Source organism: Physeter macrocephalus, unplaced genomic scaffold (genome assembly GCF_002837175.3).
Source record: "Physeter macrocephalus isolate SW-GA unplaced genomic scaffold, ASM283717v5 random_408, whole genome shotgun sequence".
Classification (NCBI taxonomy): Eukaryota; Metazoa; Chordata; class Mammalia; order Artiodactyla; family Physeteridae; genus Physeter; species Physeter macrocephalus.
The window spans coordinates 47,682-62,765 of record NW_021145694.1 but is presented as its reverse complement, the minus strand read 5'-3'; the positions used below and the strand labels follow the sequence as shown (position 1 = coordinate 62,765).

General features: G+C 55.4%; 1 protein-coding gene across 1 annotated transcript in view; it reads left to right on the top strand.

Moving 5' to 3' along the window:
- Positions 1-189: 189 nt before the first annotated feature.
- Positions 190-15,084, top strand: part of LOC114485050 (breakpoint cluster region protein-like) — a gene marked incomplete at its 3' end in the record, with an annotated part of 60,860 nt that continues 45,965 nt past the window's right edge. Inside the window, exon 1 of the mRNA XM_028485464.2 lies at positions 190-1,498. Coding sequence (XP_028341265.1) covers positions 193-1,498 — 1,306 coding nt within the window. The remainder of the gene's footprint in view (positions 1,499-15,084) is intronic.

Below are 15,084 nucleotides of genomic sequence, written 5' to 3'. Positions count from 1 at the left end.
CGCTGGGAGCCTGGCCGCAGCCTCACCTGCCGCCCGGGAGGGGGCGGGCATTGTTCGCCAGCTGCTGCCACCGCTGCCCGCCGGGGGCATGGGGGCCGCCCCGCGCCCCGCGCCGGGCCTGGCGAGGCCGCCGCGCCGCCGCTGAGCCGGGCCCCGCGGCAGCCGGGCGGCGCAGGTGAGGCCGGCCGCGCCATGGTGGACCCGGTGGGCTTCGCCGAGGCGTGGAAGGCGCAGTTCCCGGACTCGGAGCCGCCGCGCATGGAGCTGCGCTCGGTGGGCGACATAGAGCAGGAGCTGGAGCGCTGCAAGGCCTCCATCCGGCGCCTGGAGCAGGAGGTGAACCAGGAGCGCTTCCGCATGATCTACCTGCAGACGCTGCTGGCCAAGGAGAAGAAGAGCTACGACCGACAGCGCTGGGGCTTCCGGCGCGCGGCGCAGCCCCCCGACGGCGCCGCCGAGCCCCGCGCGCCGCGCCCCCAGCCCGCGCCAGCCGACTGCGCCGACTCGCCGCCCGCCGACGAGCCCGAGGCCCGGCTCGACGGGGAGGGCTCCCCGGGCAAGGCCAGGCCCGCAGCCACGCGTAGGCCCGGGGCCGCTGCTCCCGCGGACCGCGACGACCGCGGGCCCCCCACCAGCGTGGCGGCCCTGCGTTCCAATTTCGAGAGGATCCGCAAGGGCCCCGTCCAGCCGGCGGCGGCGGACGCTGAGAAGCCCTTCTATGTGAACGTCGAGTTCCACCACGAGCGCGGCCTGGTGAAGGTCAACGACAAAGACGTGTCGGACCGCATAAGCTCCCTGGGCAGCCAGGCCATGCAGATGGAGCGCAAGAAATCCCAGCAGGGCGCGGGGCCCGGCCCTGGGGACCCGCCCAGGCCCTCCTACCGCGGGCGCCTCTCCGAGAGCAGCTGCGGCCTCGACGGCGACTTTGAGGACGCGGAGCTGAACCCGCGCTTCCTGAAGGACAACCTGATCAACGCCAATGGCGGCGGCAGGCCCCCCTGGCCGCCCCTGGAGTACCAGCCCTACCAGAGCATCTATGTCGGGGGCATGATGGTGGAAGGGGAGGGCAAGGGCTCGCTCCAGCGCAGCCAGAGCACCTCGGAGCAGGAGAAGCGCCTTACCTGGCCCCGGAGGTCCTACTCCCCTCGGAGCTTTGAGGACAGCGGAGGCGGCTACACCCCGGACTGCAGCTCCAACGAGAACCTCACGTCCAGCGAGGAGGACTTCTCCTCCGGCCAGTCCAGCCGCGTGTCCCCGAGCCCCACCACCTACCGCACGTTCCGGGACAAGAGCCGCTCACCCTCGCAGAACTCCCAGCAATCCTTCGACAGCAGCAGCCCCCCCACGCCCCAGTGCCAGAAGCGGCACCGGCAGGGCCCGGTGGTCGTGTCCGAGGCCACCATCGTGGGCGTCCGCAAGACGGGGCAGATCTGGCCCAGCGATGGGGACAGCTTGTCCAGCAGGCTGCTTCAAGACGGCACTTTCCATGGAGACGCAGGTGGGTACCTCTACCACCCTGGTGGGCACACCTGCTCCTGGCTGGAAACCACTGAGCAGTAGGGAATGTGGGGAGGAAAAGGTAGATAGTTTTTGGAGTGATTTTCAAATACTGTTGTGGACTGGAAGGATTCTTACCGATTCTGAGCCTGAGCAAACTACATTCCACCTTCCTCCTGAAGGCAGATTCCCAGTGTTTGGAATGGGATTGGGGTGGGAGGGGTGGTGTGTGGGTTGGTCGGTGGCTCCTTCCTTTGGGTCTAGAGCCCTGTGCTTCTCGCGAGAGTACTCTCTGTGGGTTGGGACCAGGTTGCCCTGGGCAGTCATCTCCTTGCCTTCTGATCCCCGCCACCTGAGCAGTAGGGATGGTATTAAGAGTGGGTCATCTCTGCTGCTTGGATGGATGCTTTTAGCCGGGGTTGATCCGTGTCTTGGGCGGTCCCCACCACCTGTCCTGGAAGAGTTATATGACACGTTTGGGGAACCCAAGAGGTGCCAGCTGCTCCCAGGCCATAGGAGTGTCAGGTTTGCTTGCTAGTCAGAGCAGGTGAAAATACGAATGAAGAGGAAGTGAGGTGACGGACAGTTCTGACTCAGTGGGCCACTGAAGATACACAGGGTGCTTTTATCCAGGGCTGAAGCAGGGCCACGCCCGTTCTGATCTGCCCAGTTTTGATGAGAGACATCACCCAGCATTACTCACCTCTGTGCATCTTACCCTAGCTCTGTTTTCTGATCCATCAGTGTGCTCTTGCCTCCTTGTCTTCCCTGCCCACTGGGGCTCATTTTGGGCTCCTCGTCCACGGTCTGACTTCTGGCCCTGAGATTAAACCTATGGAATTTGTGTATATAATACGTGTGCACATCTGAGTACAAATACCGTGAGGCGCAGGGGTGATGGGACTGGGTTTTGAGATCCAGGCACAGATCGTGATTGGAGTAAGGAGAGGGATTTGAGGGGGTGGCGGGTGAGGCAGTCGGGAGTCTCTCAGAGTCCTGGTCCCTGTTGGGCTGATCCGGTTTTCTGCTCCATTGATTTTTCTTTCTCTGCTGATGAAGTTGTATGTGCTTCGTTGGTCAGCATCCTCTTGAAACAAGTGAGGCTATTTTTGGCTCTGTGGAGTGGCCTCTTTGCGATCAGTGCCCCGTCCTGTTTGTTTTAGGCACATCTAGTTGCTGACTTCATTTGCTGCTGGGGTGGGCTGTGGTGTGTCGACGGGATCTGCGGCCTGGCCCAGCGGCATCCCCTGAGTCCCTCGTGGTACGGGTGAGGGGGAGGCCGTAGTATTTAGAAGCCTGCTTTGCAGGCACGTCAGCTTCTCCGGGGTCTGGACGGTTGCCCTGTGGTCGCTGGGCACCAGCCCCATCTGGCCAGCTGTCGGCCAAGCGAGCCAGCTTGAACTGGTCCTCGGCGCCCGCCAGGGTGTGGGAGAACATCGTTAATAAAGCAGAAAATGAGACGTTTTCGTGTTGACCTACAACCTGAAACCCTGATGTCTTGCGGGGGGAATTCAGAGTCTCCAGGGACCAGGGCCCTATTGGAGGGGGTGTGTTTCGGGGCCCTCCCTGCGGGCCGTCTCCCCAAGCTCACAGCTCCTCGCCTGCCTCTCAGCCCCTGCACGGAGAACCCAGCTCCATGGGTGACGCTGGGTAGGTTCCCAGCTGGGGAGTTAATTTGACAGCTTGGACCCCACTCTTAGCACTCTCTGGGTCCTTCTCTGAAAGTCCTCAAGGTCCCACGTTCTCTCTCCTGTTAGGTTTTGAAACTCTTGGTGGTTTTAGCTCCGGGAGCCTGTAAACTCAGTACCCAGCACGCTCCTCTGAGCGTTGTGGCTGGAGGGGAAGGAGGGACCCATTGGCCCGGCCATCTGTCTCTGTCCTGACTGTTTACCCATGTTCTTTAAATGCCTGCTGGCCAGATCTGCGCCTCTGAAATGTGACAATGGGGAAAATCGCTGTGGGGAGGGAGTGAAAGTCACCTAATTCTCTGACGCAACAGCAGCCGCCGACATGGGGGCCCGGCCCTAGTAGCTTCAGAGCCTCTTTACTCTCATATTTCCGAGTTGAGGGAAGGAGCTGAAATGACCACCAGCCACTGTGCGCCAGGCATGGTGACAGCATGCTTCAGGCAGGGCCCCCTGTGGGCTCTCCATCACCCCACCTTCTCCCCATTTGCAGGTAAGGATGCAACCAGGAAGTGGCAGAGCTGGGCCTCCAGGCCCTGCGGGAATGCAGAGCCCGTGTTCTTCCCACTGCCCCACACATGCCTGAAAAATGCGAGTGGGGGTGTCCAGGGGTCCTTCAAGCTCCACACACCCAGGGCCCACCGGCCGCGAGCTCTGCTGTGTGCAAGCCTGTCCCTCCTACAGTACGGGATGCATCGAAGAAGAGAGTGTGGTCCTCGCCCTCTGGGAGCTTAAAAGTTAATGGGAGACAGGAACACACACATCATTTATGTGTTCAGAGGGCGTGCAATCAGGGAAGCTTCCGGAAATAGCTGCATTGGAGAGGCGCCTTGTCTAGGGCAGAGGGTGGGGGCTGCCATCTGCCCCTGAGGAGTAGTGGAGCAGAGGCTTCTATGACTCTGGACTGTGTGCTTTGTCCGTCATTTATTTATTTATTTATTTATTTTGTGGTACTATATGACATAAAATTTACTACCTTCTCCCACGTTAGCCGTTTTTAAGTGTACAGATCAGTGGCATCAAGTACGTTCACATGGTTGTGCGACCATCACCACTGTCCGTCTCCTGGACTTTTCATCTTCCCGAGCTGCAACTCTGTCCCCATCAAACAGCAGTGCCCCCTCCCCCAGCCCCTGGGACCCTCTCCTCTACTTTCCGTCTCTATGATTCCATGACTCTTGGCACCTCGTCGCAAGAGTGGAATCACACACATTACGTGTCCCTCCGTGTCTGGCTAATTTCACTTTGCGTCGTGTCCCCAAATGTCATCCACGTGGTGTGACATCCACGTGTGCGTCTTGAAGGCAGGGATCCCTGGTTCATTCCTGGACCTCCCTTGGAGACCAGCTCAGAGCCGAGCACACAGCACATCCCCAAGATCCTGTCCTCCTTTCCACAGCCGGGGGGCCGGGTCGGGAAGCTGGGAAGGTGGCTGGTCATTGGGAAGCATCTTAGCTGTGTCCACCCCTGTCCCTTAAACTCCTTTCGAGGACTTTGGCCACCCTTTCCTGAGAGAGGCCACACAACCAAGGACCTTTCCTCTTTTAGGTCTGAGGCACCCCCAGCCCCGTGTGTCCCTTGTGAGATGGGACCCTAGATCTTGTGTTTCTTCCTGGGCGCTCCTGCAAGTGGCTGCCCTGTTGTTTCACATTTCTGTTAAGCAGCTTAATTTGTCCTTTGGATTCTGGTGACATGTTATCATCAGAATGATCGCAGCTTTGTTTTTCCCTTGGGTGGTTGAATGGACCAGCGACAAGCGTGAGTAACTGTGGGGCAGGAAAAGGTCACCCAGGCCTGGCCTGGGCTCCACCGGCATCTCTAGACCAGAGCCTGCCGCCACCTCCAAGTTGAGTGCAGGCTCCTCCCGGGGGACAGAGGCAGAGTCTGAGACCATTGAAATCATCACCAGGGTGGAAACGGAATGTAGATCCAATTTTACAAGGATTCTCCATCTTGGGAAGGATGACTTTTCATGTTTTGGGAACAGAAGGAATCATCGTGGACCTTTCACTGAAGAAGGAGCTGGGGGTGTAGATTCGTGTGGGTCCAGGGGTAGGTGCCCCCCGATTCCTCCCTGTTGCTTCTGGCTTCAGTAGCCGCCTCCCCTCCCTGGCTGGGAATCCCGTGGTCCAGCCTGCCCTGTGGTTTCAGAGGGTTCCACATTCACGGTGAACGGATGGGCATCTTCTCCAGTTGCCAGACAACAGGCCTGAATTTTGACTGAGGCTGCTTTTCAGATCAAGGCTCAGAAGAAGGTGGTGGGTGATTTAATTAACTCTGAACCCCACGGGGGTCTTGACCCCGACTAGAATTATCATCCCTGTGGCTCATGTACGATTTTTTCCTTATTTTTGAAAAAATGTAATAACCTTAATTAAAATAACTTATTTATATAACATGTGATAGGTTTTTCTTTATTGTGGTAAAATATGTGTAGCAAAATGTGGCATTTTCACCTTTTTTCCGTGTTCAGTGGCATTCTGTATATTCATGCTGTTGTGTAACCATAACTACCTCTAGAACCTTCCATCATTTCTACCAGAAACTCTGTATCCATTACGCAGTAACTCACCTCTCCTCCACCCCCAGCCCCTGGCAACCACTGCTGTACTTTCGGTCTATTTTCTGTGAATTTACTTGTTTCACGTACCTCGTGTGAATGGAATCATGTAATATTGGTCCTTCTGCGTCTGGCCTGTTTCACTCAGTTAGGGTTTTGAAGTTGCTGGGTAGCATTCATCCTTGACGCCCCATCTCTGGTCCTTCATCGGTGTCTTCTCTTCAGAAAAACACCTGTTAGCCATGGCGATGTTTCCTTGGCTTTCACACCCACGTGTTTGAAGCAGCCCAGTATGTTAGTGTTCTGGGGCAAAAGGCCACAGACCGGGGGCTTCAACAACAGAAATCTATTTTCCCTGCAATTCTGGAGGCTGGGAGTCCAAGATCAAGCTGCTGGCAGGATTGGTTTCCTCGGAGGCCTCTCCTTGGCTTGTAGATGGTCCTCCCCTTCACATGGTGTTCCCTCTGTGCCCGTGGACCCCTGATGGCTCTGTGTGTGTCTAAAATCTCCTCGTCTTATAAGGACGTGATTCAGATTGGATAGGCCCCACCCTGATGACCCCATTGTAACTTAATCACCTCTTGAGAAACTCATCTCCAAATACAGTCACGTTCTGAGGTGCTGGAGGCTAGGACCTCGACGGGTGAATTTCGGGAGGACACAGTTTGGCCCCCAGCACTCAGTGAGTCCCTGATTGGGCAGCAGAGAGACGGTGTGTGTGTTGTGCTCACCAGCCGGGTTTTAGGAGGAGTTCAGGTGGAGCATCACGCGGCGCTGGGCAGCCTGGTGGGCCAAGACCACCCGGCCGGGTGTCAGGAGAGCTGCGTCCTAACACTTCATGTGGCCACATCTCTCTCCTCATCTAAAACGTTAGGGGTTGGACCCTGTCGTTGCTAAGATCCTTTCCTTCCATTCTTTATTTTTTCTTTTCTTTTCTTTCTTTTTTTTCTTTGGCCTCGCGGCTTGTGGGACCTTAATTCCTGGACCAGGGGTTGAACCCGGGGCCACGGTAGTGAAAGTGCTGAGTCCTAACCACTGGACCGCCAAGGAAGTCCCTTTAACTTTTTTCTTTAAAATTTATTAACACAATTTTTCCACGTCTTTCTTCTTTACTCTGGTTTGTACCTACGTTTCCTTTACTAAGGCAACCACCTGTCCCCCGTTCAGGCACTTAGAGGTATTTATTGAGCATCTACTAAGTGCCAGGCACTGTCTCCTGGAAATTCTCTCTTGCCTTTATTCACGGGTTTGTGGAAAGGCTTCTTTCCACGCGCCTTGTCTTTAAAAAACCAGTGCGGACAAACAAAACCTTTGTAATGTCCTTGCGTCTTCCCTGACTGTGTATCTTTCTTTAGCTGTATGTTTGCATCTATTTCCTGTGAATCCTGTGTCTGTCCGGCTTCCTTCTTCAGGGTGGTGAGATCCTCTAGACAAAGACCTACCTTGGTGTCCGTGTCTTGGGTGCCATGGTGTTTGTGGGTCACGGATGGAATGAGACGCCCATCTCTGAGGTTTCTGTTTGGTCCGGCCCCTCCTTGTTCGAGCCCCACTCCGCTTTCCCCCATCTAATAATTGGCACTGATTTTGGGGGGCCTGACGACACAGGTGCCCCAGAAAGGAAGCTTGTTAGCTTTGGAGATGTCCTGGAGGTTATTTTTCTTTCTTTGCTGAGGTTTGGACTCCTCTCAATCAATCCCAAGAGCTTCCTGAATCCCCGGCCTGGGGCCTGCTAATCAGCTCTCTTGGATTCTGGTGCCCCCTGGCCACTGCCACCTTGCAAAACGGGGACGTGGCGGTGGTGGTGCCTGGGGAGACGCACCTGCCAAGGTGGGGCAGGAGGATGCTGGGACTGCGATGCCTGACTTGGGAAGTAAACACGACTTTGGTGGAGGCTGTTTCTCTTGCCCTCAGAACATTCTTGTGAAGTGGCTGGAGTGAGATTATACGCTATCGTCAAGTTGGGTCTGAGAGGGTGTGAGACACACACACCCGCCCAAGGTCAGGCCGTCGGTGGAGGGGCCGGTGCTGTCCTCTCTCCTAGGCTGGGGGGTGATGCCTGTTGCATGAGAGTGGGCACCAAGTGACCTCCCCAGAGGTGGAGGGGACCTGATCAGTTGTTTGGCAAACAAAAAAAACCTCCCGGAAAATGTTGTAACCCTGTACATCCTCCTGGGGCACCTGGCTCAGATTCCTCCAGCAGGTCAGGTGGCAAAGCGCCCAAGAGGACAGACGTGTTGGAAGGACGCTGCCTGTCCATCTGCCTTTTCCCTTCCGCAGTCAGGGCACTGGGGCAGGGTCATGGTGCTGACAGGCTCTGCTGTGGGCAGTCCTGGGAGGTGCAGAGGGGCAGGGGCTGTCTGGGAAAAGGTTCGACAGAGGTGGCCAGCCGTGTGCACAGAGGGGTCAGCGCAAGGCCCAGGGAGCACTAGGAAGGAGCTGTCAGTGGCTGGGAGACCATGTGGAGACACTGGAGGGAGCGGGAGGGCCCTGCTGCCCCAGCTGCCGGGGGAGCCGGGCCAGCAGAGCCGGGGGCGAGCAGTCCCAGGGCATCCTCCCAGGTGCCTCTGTCAGCGTAAGAAGGGCTTGGAAGATTTGCCTCCTTCTACAGGCCTGACCTACTCCCTTTAAAAAATGCTGCCCGGGGGCTTCCCTGGTGGCACAGTGGTTAAGAATCCACCTGCCAGTGCAGGGGATACGGATTCGATCCCTGGTCCGGGAAGATCCCACGTGCCACGGAGCAGCTAAGCCCGTGCGCCACAACTACTGAAGCCCGCACGCCTAGAGCCCATGCTCCGCAACAAGAGAAGCCACTGCAATGAGAAGCCCGCGCACCACAACAAAGAGCAGCCCCCACTCACTGCAACTAGAGAAAGCCCGTGTGCAGCAATGAAGACCCAACTCAGCCAAAAAAAAAAAAAAAATGCTGCCGGGGTTAGTTGGTCTGCCAGGGGGGCAGGAAGAGATTTTCTGCGGGTAACACATGTACACATACCAAGGGTAGCCTTCTGGAACATATGTCCACATAGTCTGGGGAAAGAATGCAGACCTTGAAGGTAGGAGACCTGGACATGCCTGAGATCCAGCATGTGGCTTTGTGCAGGGACTTGGTTCTGTCAGCTGGAGAGGACGCCCCCTCCTTGGGGGCTTGGTGGGAGCCTGAGTTTCCAGGATGGTGGCCCCCGGGATCTGGCCCCCTCTCTGGTCTCACAGGGTCACTTCCTCAGGCATCTAATGTCAGTTGATTGAACACCACTTAGCAAGCGATTTTAAAGGAGAAATGCATAATTCAGTAGGTGCAGGCCTTTTCACCCACTGGGCTCAGCTCCAGGAGGACCCCCGGGGTCTGCCGGGCCCTTCATCCCTCTGTTCCCTCTCCTAATGTGTCCTCCTGGGCTGAGTGGAGTTCTTAGGTCTTAAAGGTACAGTATGTGTGTATTTTTCTGCATCGTGGCCCCAAAGGAGAGCCAGCTGCTTCACCTAGTGGGCTGTTCTGTCGTCCCAGGGCACCTGGGGCCGCGCACGCCCCTGTGGGGTGGAATGGGGTCTTCTTGCAGTGTTCCTGGGGGCCTGGGAAGCTAGGAGCTGCAGGGAGAGAGAGACGGCTTGATTTTTCTCATAGGGCCCCCCCACCCCCAAGTTTGTAGAGGGAAAGCTTAGAACCACTTGGTTCTCGTTTTTAGTGATTGTGAGGCCATGACAGAGAAAGTAAGAACCACAGACTTTCTTACTTCAGTGAGAAACAGAGGAGGAAGACGGGAAGCCACGAGAGTGGCTCATGCTCGGTGCACCCAGGCTGCTGTGTGGGCTGCCCAGGGCTCCGCCAAACAGAGGGTGCTGCCCTGGGTCGTGTGGAGGGGACACAGGACAGCTGGGCCCCATGCAGCATCTGAACCATTTTCAGTGTCCAGCTCAGAGGCATCAAGTATTGGGTTGGCCAAAAAGTTCATTTGGGTTTTCCATACCATCGTAAGGAGAAACCCAAACGAACTTTTTGGCCAACCCAATATATTCACATTGTCGTGCCACTGTCCCCACCACCATCTCCAGAACCTTTTCCCAAAATGAGGCTCTGTCCCCATCAAGCAGTAACTCCCCCATCCCCCTCCCTAGCCCCTGGCACCACCAGTGACCCGCCGTCTGTGGATCTGCTGTGGGGCCTCTCGGAAGTGGACTCACATGGCCCTTGTCCTCTTGCGTCTGGCTCGTCTCACTCAGCGTGATGTCTTCACCGTTTCTCCCTCAGGCCTCGGTGGTGGTTGGACAGCAGGACCACGACCAGGCCAAGCTGACCGAGGCCTCTGCTCAGTGGGGAGGCACATGGTGCTTGGGGAGCGGGCTGGGTCTTGCACAGCACCATCCCTCACAGGGGTCCCTGAGGAGGAGCAGCAGGGATCCCCATAGCTGAGCTGTCTGAGGCTTTCGGTGAGGAGCTGGGGGAACCTGCAGGCTCGTGGTTGAATAGATGGGGCAGTCTTCATCCCTGGCCCTCCCCAATCTCGTGGAGTGGCTGTGCTGTGAGCGGGGACGTGCAGGCTGGGCCAGCCACGCCGGTGCCCCCCTCTCCTGTCCTTTCCGAGGCGCGGGGGTCCCCGTGCTGGGCTCAGAGCCGTTGTCCAATTGACTGGAAGGCCCTGCGATGTGACCTGGGAACTCTCTTAGGTGATGCTCGGCATGGCGGCTCAGCCTCTGGGTGTGTGTGCGAGCCGGCATGTGCAAAAGCAGGATTCGTATCTGCTCAAATCTTAGACCAAAAAATGTAACTCACTTAACGAATGTTGACTTCTGAAAGCTTTCCACTTTCTCCCCTAGGAACATGGGTGGAAGTGTGTGCTTTGGGGCCCCGCGGGGTGGTGGGGATGGTCTGGATCCGAGACCTCCATGCCTGTGGGCGCCCTCTGGGAGGCCCTGTGGGATAGCATCTTGCTGGAGGCAGTCAGATGGGCCCCCTTCTCCCCACCCCCGCGAGGCACCTGGGCAGCCGCTGTCAGAATTCGGCTCTAAAACTCCAGGGTGTGATGATGAACATCAGTCTGGGTACCCCCCCTGTGGTATTTTGTCAGCACCCAGATGGTGCGAGTCGCTCTAGAGCAGACTTTCCTCTGCGGAGGGGCCAGCGAGACTCCAGAAGGCGGGGTAGGGAAGAATTGGAGACCCGGTCCCCGCACTGCTTGTCACCTCCCAGCTTCCCCTGCCCCGTGGGCCCTGTGCTGTTAATCCCTGCTATGTCTGCAGTCTTGGGGTGCAGAAACCCCGGCAGGGTAGTAGGGAAAGTCAGAGGGCTGAGACCCGGCTGCTGGCTGCCTGGGAGAGGCCCTTTATTCTAACTGCTGGGCTGGGACACTGATTCCGCAGGTGGCAGGGGGGAAACCATCCCAGTCGGCTGATGGGGTGCGGCAGGCAGGGGCATGGCTGCCAGAGCCTGAGTGCCCTGCTGGGCACCCCAAGAGTAGGGGGGACGTCTGGGAGGAGAACAGAACGTGTCTGTCTCTCTCTGTCTCTGTCTCTCCCTCCTTCTCTCTCTCTCTCCCTCTCCCCCCTTTCTCTCTGGCCCCAAAGCACTGGGCCCCCTCAGGTATGTGAGTGGATCAGAGCCGGTCTTAAGGGAGGAGAGTCACTTTATGTTTATTGAATTCCAAGGCAGGCATGATGGGGCATGACAGTAAATAAGACCTTGGACATTAAAGGCCAAGGCGAGGCTTTCTTGGGGGAGCTCTCTCTGTCATCGGGGACACCCACGCCGGCCCCATAGGGCTCGGAGGCGTGCAGACCGGGCAGGAGCAGCGGGTCAGGACCCTTGTACTGTCCCTTGGCTTTTCCCTTTCACAGCTATTTTCAGGGGGCTTTTTAAAGGCTGGACTGGGCTGTGGTTCACTTGGGAAGGGTCTGGGGGGTTCATTTGACTGGGGCCTCCTGTGGGTCACCGGGACAGCACGTGACATCCAGGGGCCCAGGTCCTTCCCGGTGTCCTTGGACATGTCCAGGCTGTAGCTTTACTCTGCTCGGTGCCACTGAGCCCAAAGACTCAGCAGGAACTGGGGGGCATTTGACCTGGTGGAGATTGAAGGCAGTGTCTCTGTCCTGGTTGCCCACATGGACCGCCTCTGCTGTAGTTAGAAAAATCACACACATCCCCACAGCTGGTCACTCCTGGCAAGTCTGATTTGTGAGGTTCTTTTTGTTTTTGTTTATCAATATCAGTTTCCCTGGGTCAACAGTCCAGCATGGCTTAGCTGGGTCTTCTGCTCAGGGTCTCCAAAGTCTGCAAAGTGTCGGCAGGGGCCACATTCCCATCTGGGGCTCCACATCCCCTCACCAGCCCAGGTTGTTGGCAGAATCAGTTACTGGTGGTTGTAGGACTGAGGTCCCTGTTTTCTTGCTGCCTTTTGGTGGCTCCCAGCTCCCAGAGGCCTCCACTCTTCATAAGCACTTTCTACACAGATATCTGATTTCCTCCTCCGAGCCAACCTGGATTTCTGGAAATCTCCATGGGTGATCTCCTCTGCAGCCAGGCTTGAGAATTGTCCACCTCCAGAGTCCATGAGCACTAGCTATGTGTCTTGAACAGTTGTCATGTGGAAGAGGGAGTAGATTTCTTTAGGGTCGTACCTGGGAAGCTGGTCTGTTACTAATGGTTAGAAGCTTCAGGGAAACACATTTCTGCTCAGTGTTAAGGAAGGTTTTCTTTTCTTCCCGACTTTACATAAAATCATATCTCTGATTATTTTATGTAGCTGAGATCTAGCTGCACTGGGGGTCCTGCTTTTGTCAATTAGCGTGAGCATTTTCTTGTTTCACTCAATATTTTGTAAACATTATTTTTAAAGTCTATATTATTACTTTGTAATAGAGTTATAGCTTAATTGATACAATTTTAATGAATTTTGTTGGACATTTAACGTTTATTAAATGTAGCTCGTTATTATGTTTCAGCGAGCATCTTTTTTATTTTTTAATGAAGCTTTATTGAGATATAATTCACGTACCGTACAATTTGCCCATTTAGAAGGTACAGTTTGATGGGTTTTGGTATATTGCATTATTAACTTTTTAAAATTATGTTTTTATGTGTGTATGTATACATAAGCATAAAACTTACCATTTTAAGCATTTTTTAGTCCATAGATCAGTGATAGTAAGTACATTACATTGTTGTGCAGCCATCACCACCATCATCTCCAGAATTCTTTTCATCTTGCAAAACTGAAATCTGTGTCCTTTAAGCAATAACGCCCCCTCCCTCCCCCGGCCCCTGGCACCACCATCCACTTTCTGTCTCTGAATTTGACTGCTACAGGGACCTCACAGAAGTGGACTCATACAGTATTACTATAAATGTCTTATTTCATTGAGCATAATGTCTTCGAGGTTCATCCACGTTGTAGCATGTGTCAGAGTTTCCTCCTTTTTTTAAGGTTAAATATTTATCCCATTGTTTTGTACTTAAATCACGTTTTGTTTTAAGTACAATTCAGTGACATTCATTAGTCAGTGAGCATCTCATCTTTTTACATGTGTTTCCATTTGCATTTCTGCTCCCTCCTTGAGGGTGAGCATCTGTCAGTGGATTTGGTCGGGGTGTGGGTGGTTTTAAGACACTTGATATCTGCCACCAAATTACCTTCCAGAAACACTGTTCCAGTTTACCTGTGGTTTTGCAATGAATCCTCTGCTGTCCTCTGACTTCTTTCTTGCCAAGCGGGGTCTCACCATAACTCCTGATTCCTTGGTGCTCCCCAGGCACTCTGGATCAAGAGAGGCTCAGAGCTGGGGCCACGCCAGTCCCGTCTCTCATTTGGGAAGATCTCTGAGGCTACCAGCTATGTGACAGTCCTTTGTCAGCTCCGTGGTCCTTGGCAGGGAAGGAACTCACTGTCTCCTTGTTTAGCATAGAAGCTGCTATCTTATTGCTGCCCTGGGCTGCTTGTAATCGAAACTGAAAAGCGCTTCAGCCTCCCTTGCATGCATCCTGGCCGTGGATTGAGTCAGCTAGACAGCATTGTCCAGTTAGTTCTGGCCCCTGGAGTTCCTACCTGCCTTAAGGGAAGCTCCAAGGAAGCCAAACACTGTGATGAAAAGGGATTTTACAGAAGGTAGTACATGGTTGCACTGAGGCTGCAGAAGCTGGCAGGGCCAGGGCAGCAGGGCGCTGTTGGGCTTGTCAGGTCAAACACCTCCCTGTGCCTGAGGGCTTGGAGCCTGTAGGCTGTGTAGTTGTGTAGGCTGTGTGGTTGTGTAGGCTGTGTAGTTGTGTAGGTTGTGTGGTTGTGCAGGTTGTGTGGTTGTGTAGGCTGTAAGCGGGGCAGGTACATACAGGAAGGTCATATCTGGAGGGTGGGCAACGTGGTATAATGGCCTCGGGGAGGAAAGGAGAGGGATGGACTCTTTTCCATGCTGGTGAGTTGTCTTACACTGCGGATGATCTGTCTTATATTTAAGTGCTCGCTGCAGCTGAGAGCCAGCACTTCTGGAGTTTTAACCATCACAGCTTGTGAGCTATAGAGCTGGGGCTCTCACTTGCTCCCTCTTCTCTCTGTTGCCTGTCTTGGCTGTGCCATCAGCTGCTGTTCTGATTCTGAGTTAATCACTTAAACCCGTGGGCCCCTGACTCCCCCCCACCCCCCACCCCATAAATGAGGAAGCTGCATGGTAGCATCTTTAAGATCTCTTTAGTTTTGTGATTCCAAGTAAAATTAAGTCATGTTGCTCTGAGTTGCCAGCAAGTCACTTGGAAAACCTTACTGGCAGGTGTCCCGAAGCAGTCTTCCTGTAAGACCCCAATTGGGTCTGGCTGCCTGCAGTGACGGGTCCAGGGAGCCCGCGGTGGGCCAGGGGGTGGATTTGGCTCTGCGTGTACATTTAATGGGAACCAGGATGCTTCTTTGGTTGATTTATCTCCCTTACTACCCACTGGCCAGCCCTAGGGTCGGCCCCCAGGGCTGGCACAGATGCTCAGGCTGTGCAGGTGTCACCTGCGTAGCGTGCTGAAAGGCATAGCGTGGACGGCTGGGGGGGCCCAGCCTCAACGTGAGAGAGGGTGAGGGCAGCGTGGAGGACGTCTGCCGGGGCAGAGGTGGTGGTATCCGGGCAGGTGGTTGGCAGCGGGAAGCCTGGAGGTGCCAACTGGTGTCTTGCCAGCCAGAGCACAACCCTGCGTGGTCAGGAACGCTTGTGCTGAGGCCAGCCCTGAGACAGCGGGGCTTGCATGCAAGGCTCTACCTGCAGCAACTCTGTGCCGTGGGGTTGGGGGACTTTTGGTACCTTGGGGCTGTTGTTTTCCTGCATCACAGATGGCCAGTCCTCAAGCAGCCTGCTGCCTCCCAGGCCCCACCTGGGATCAGAGTC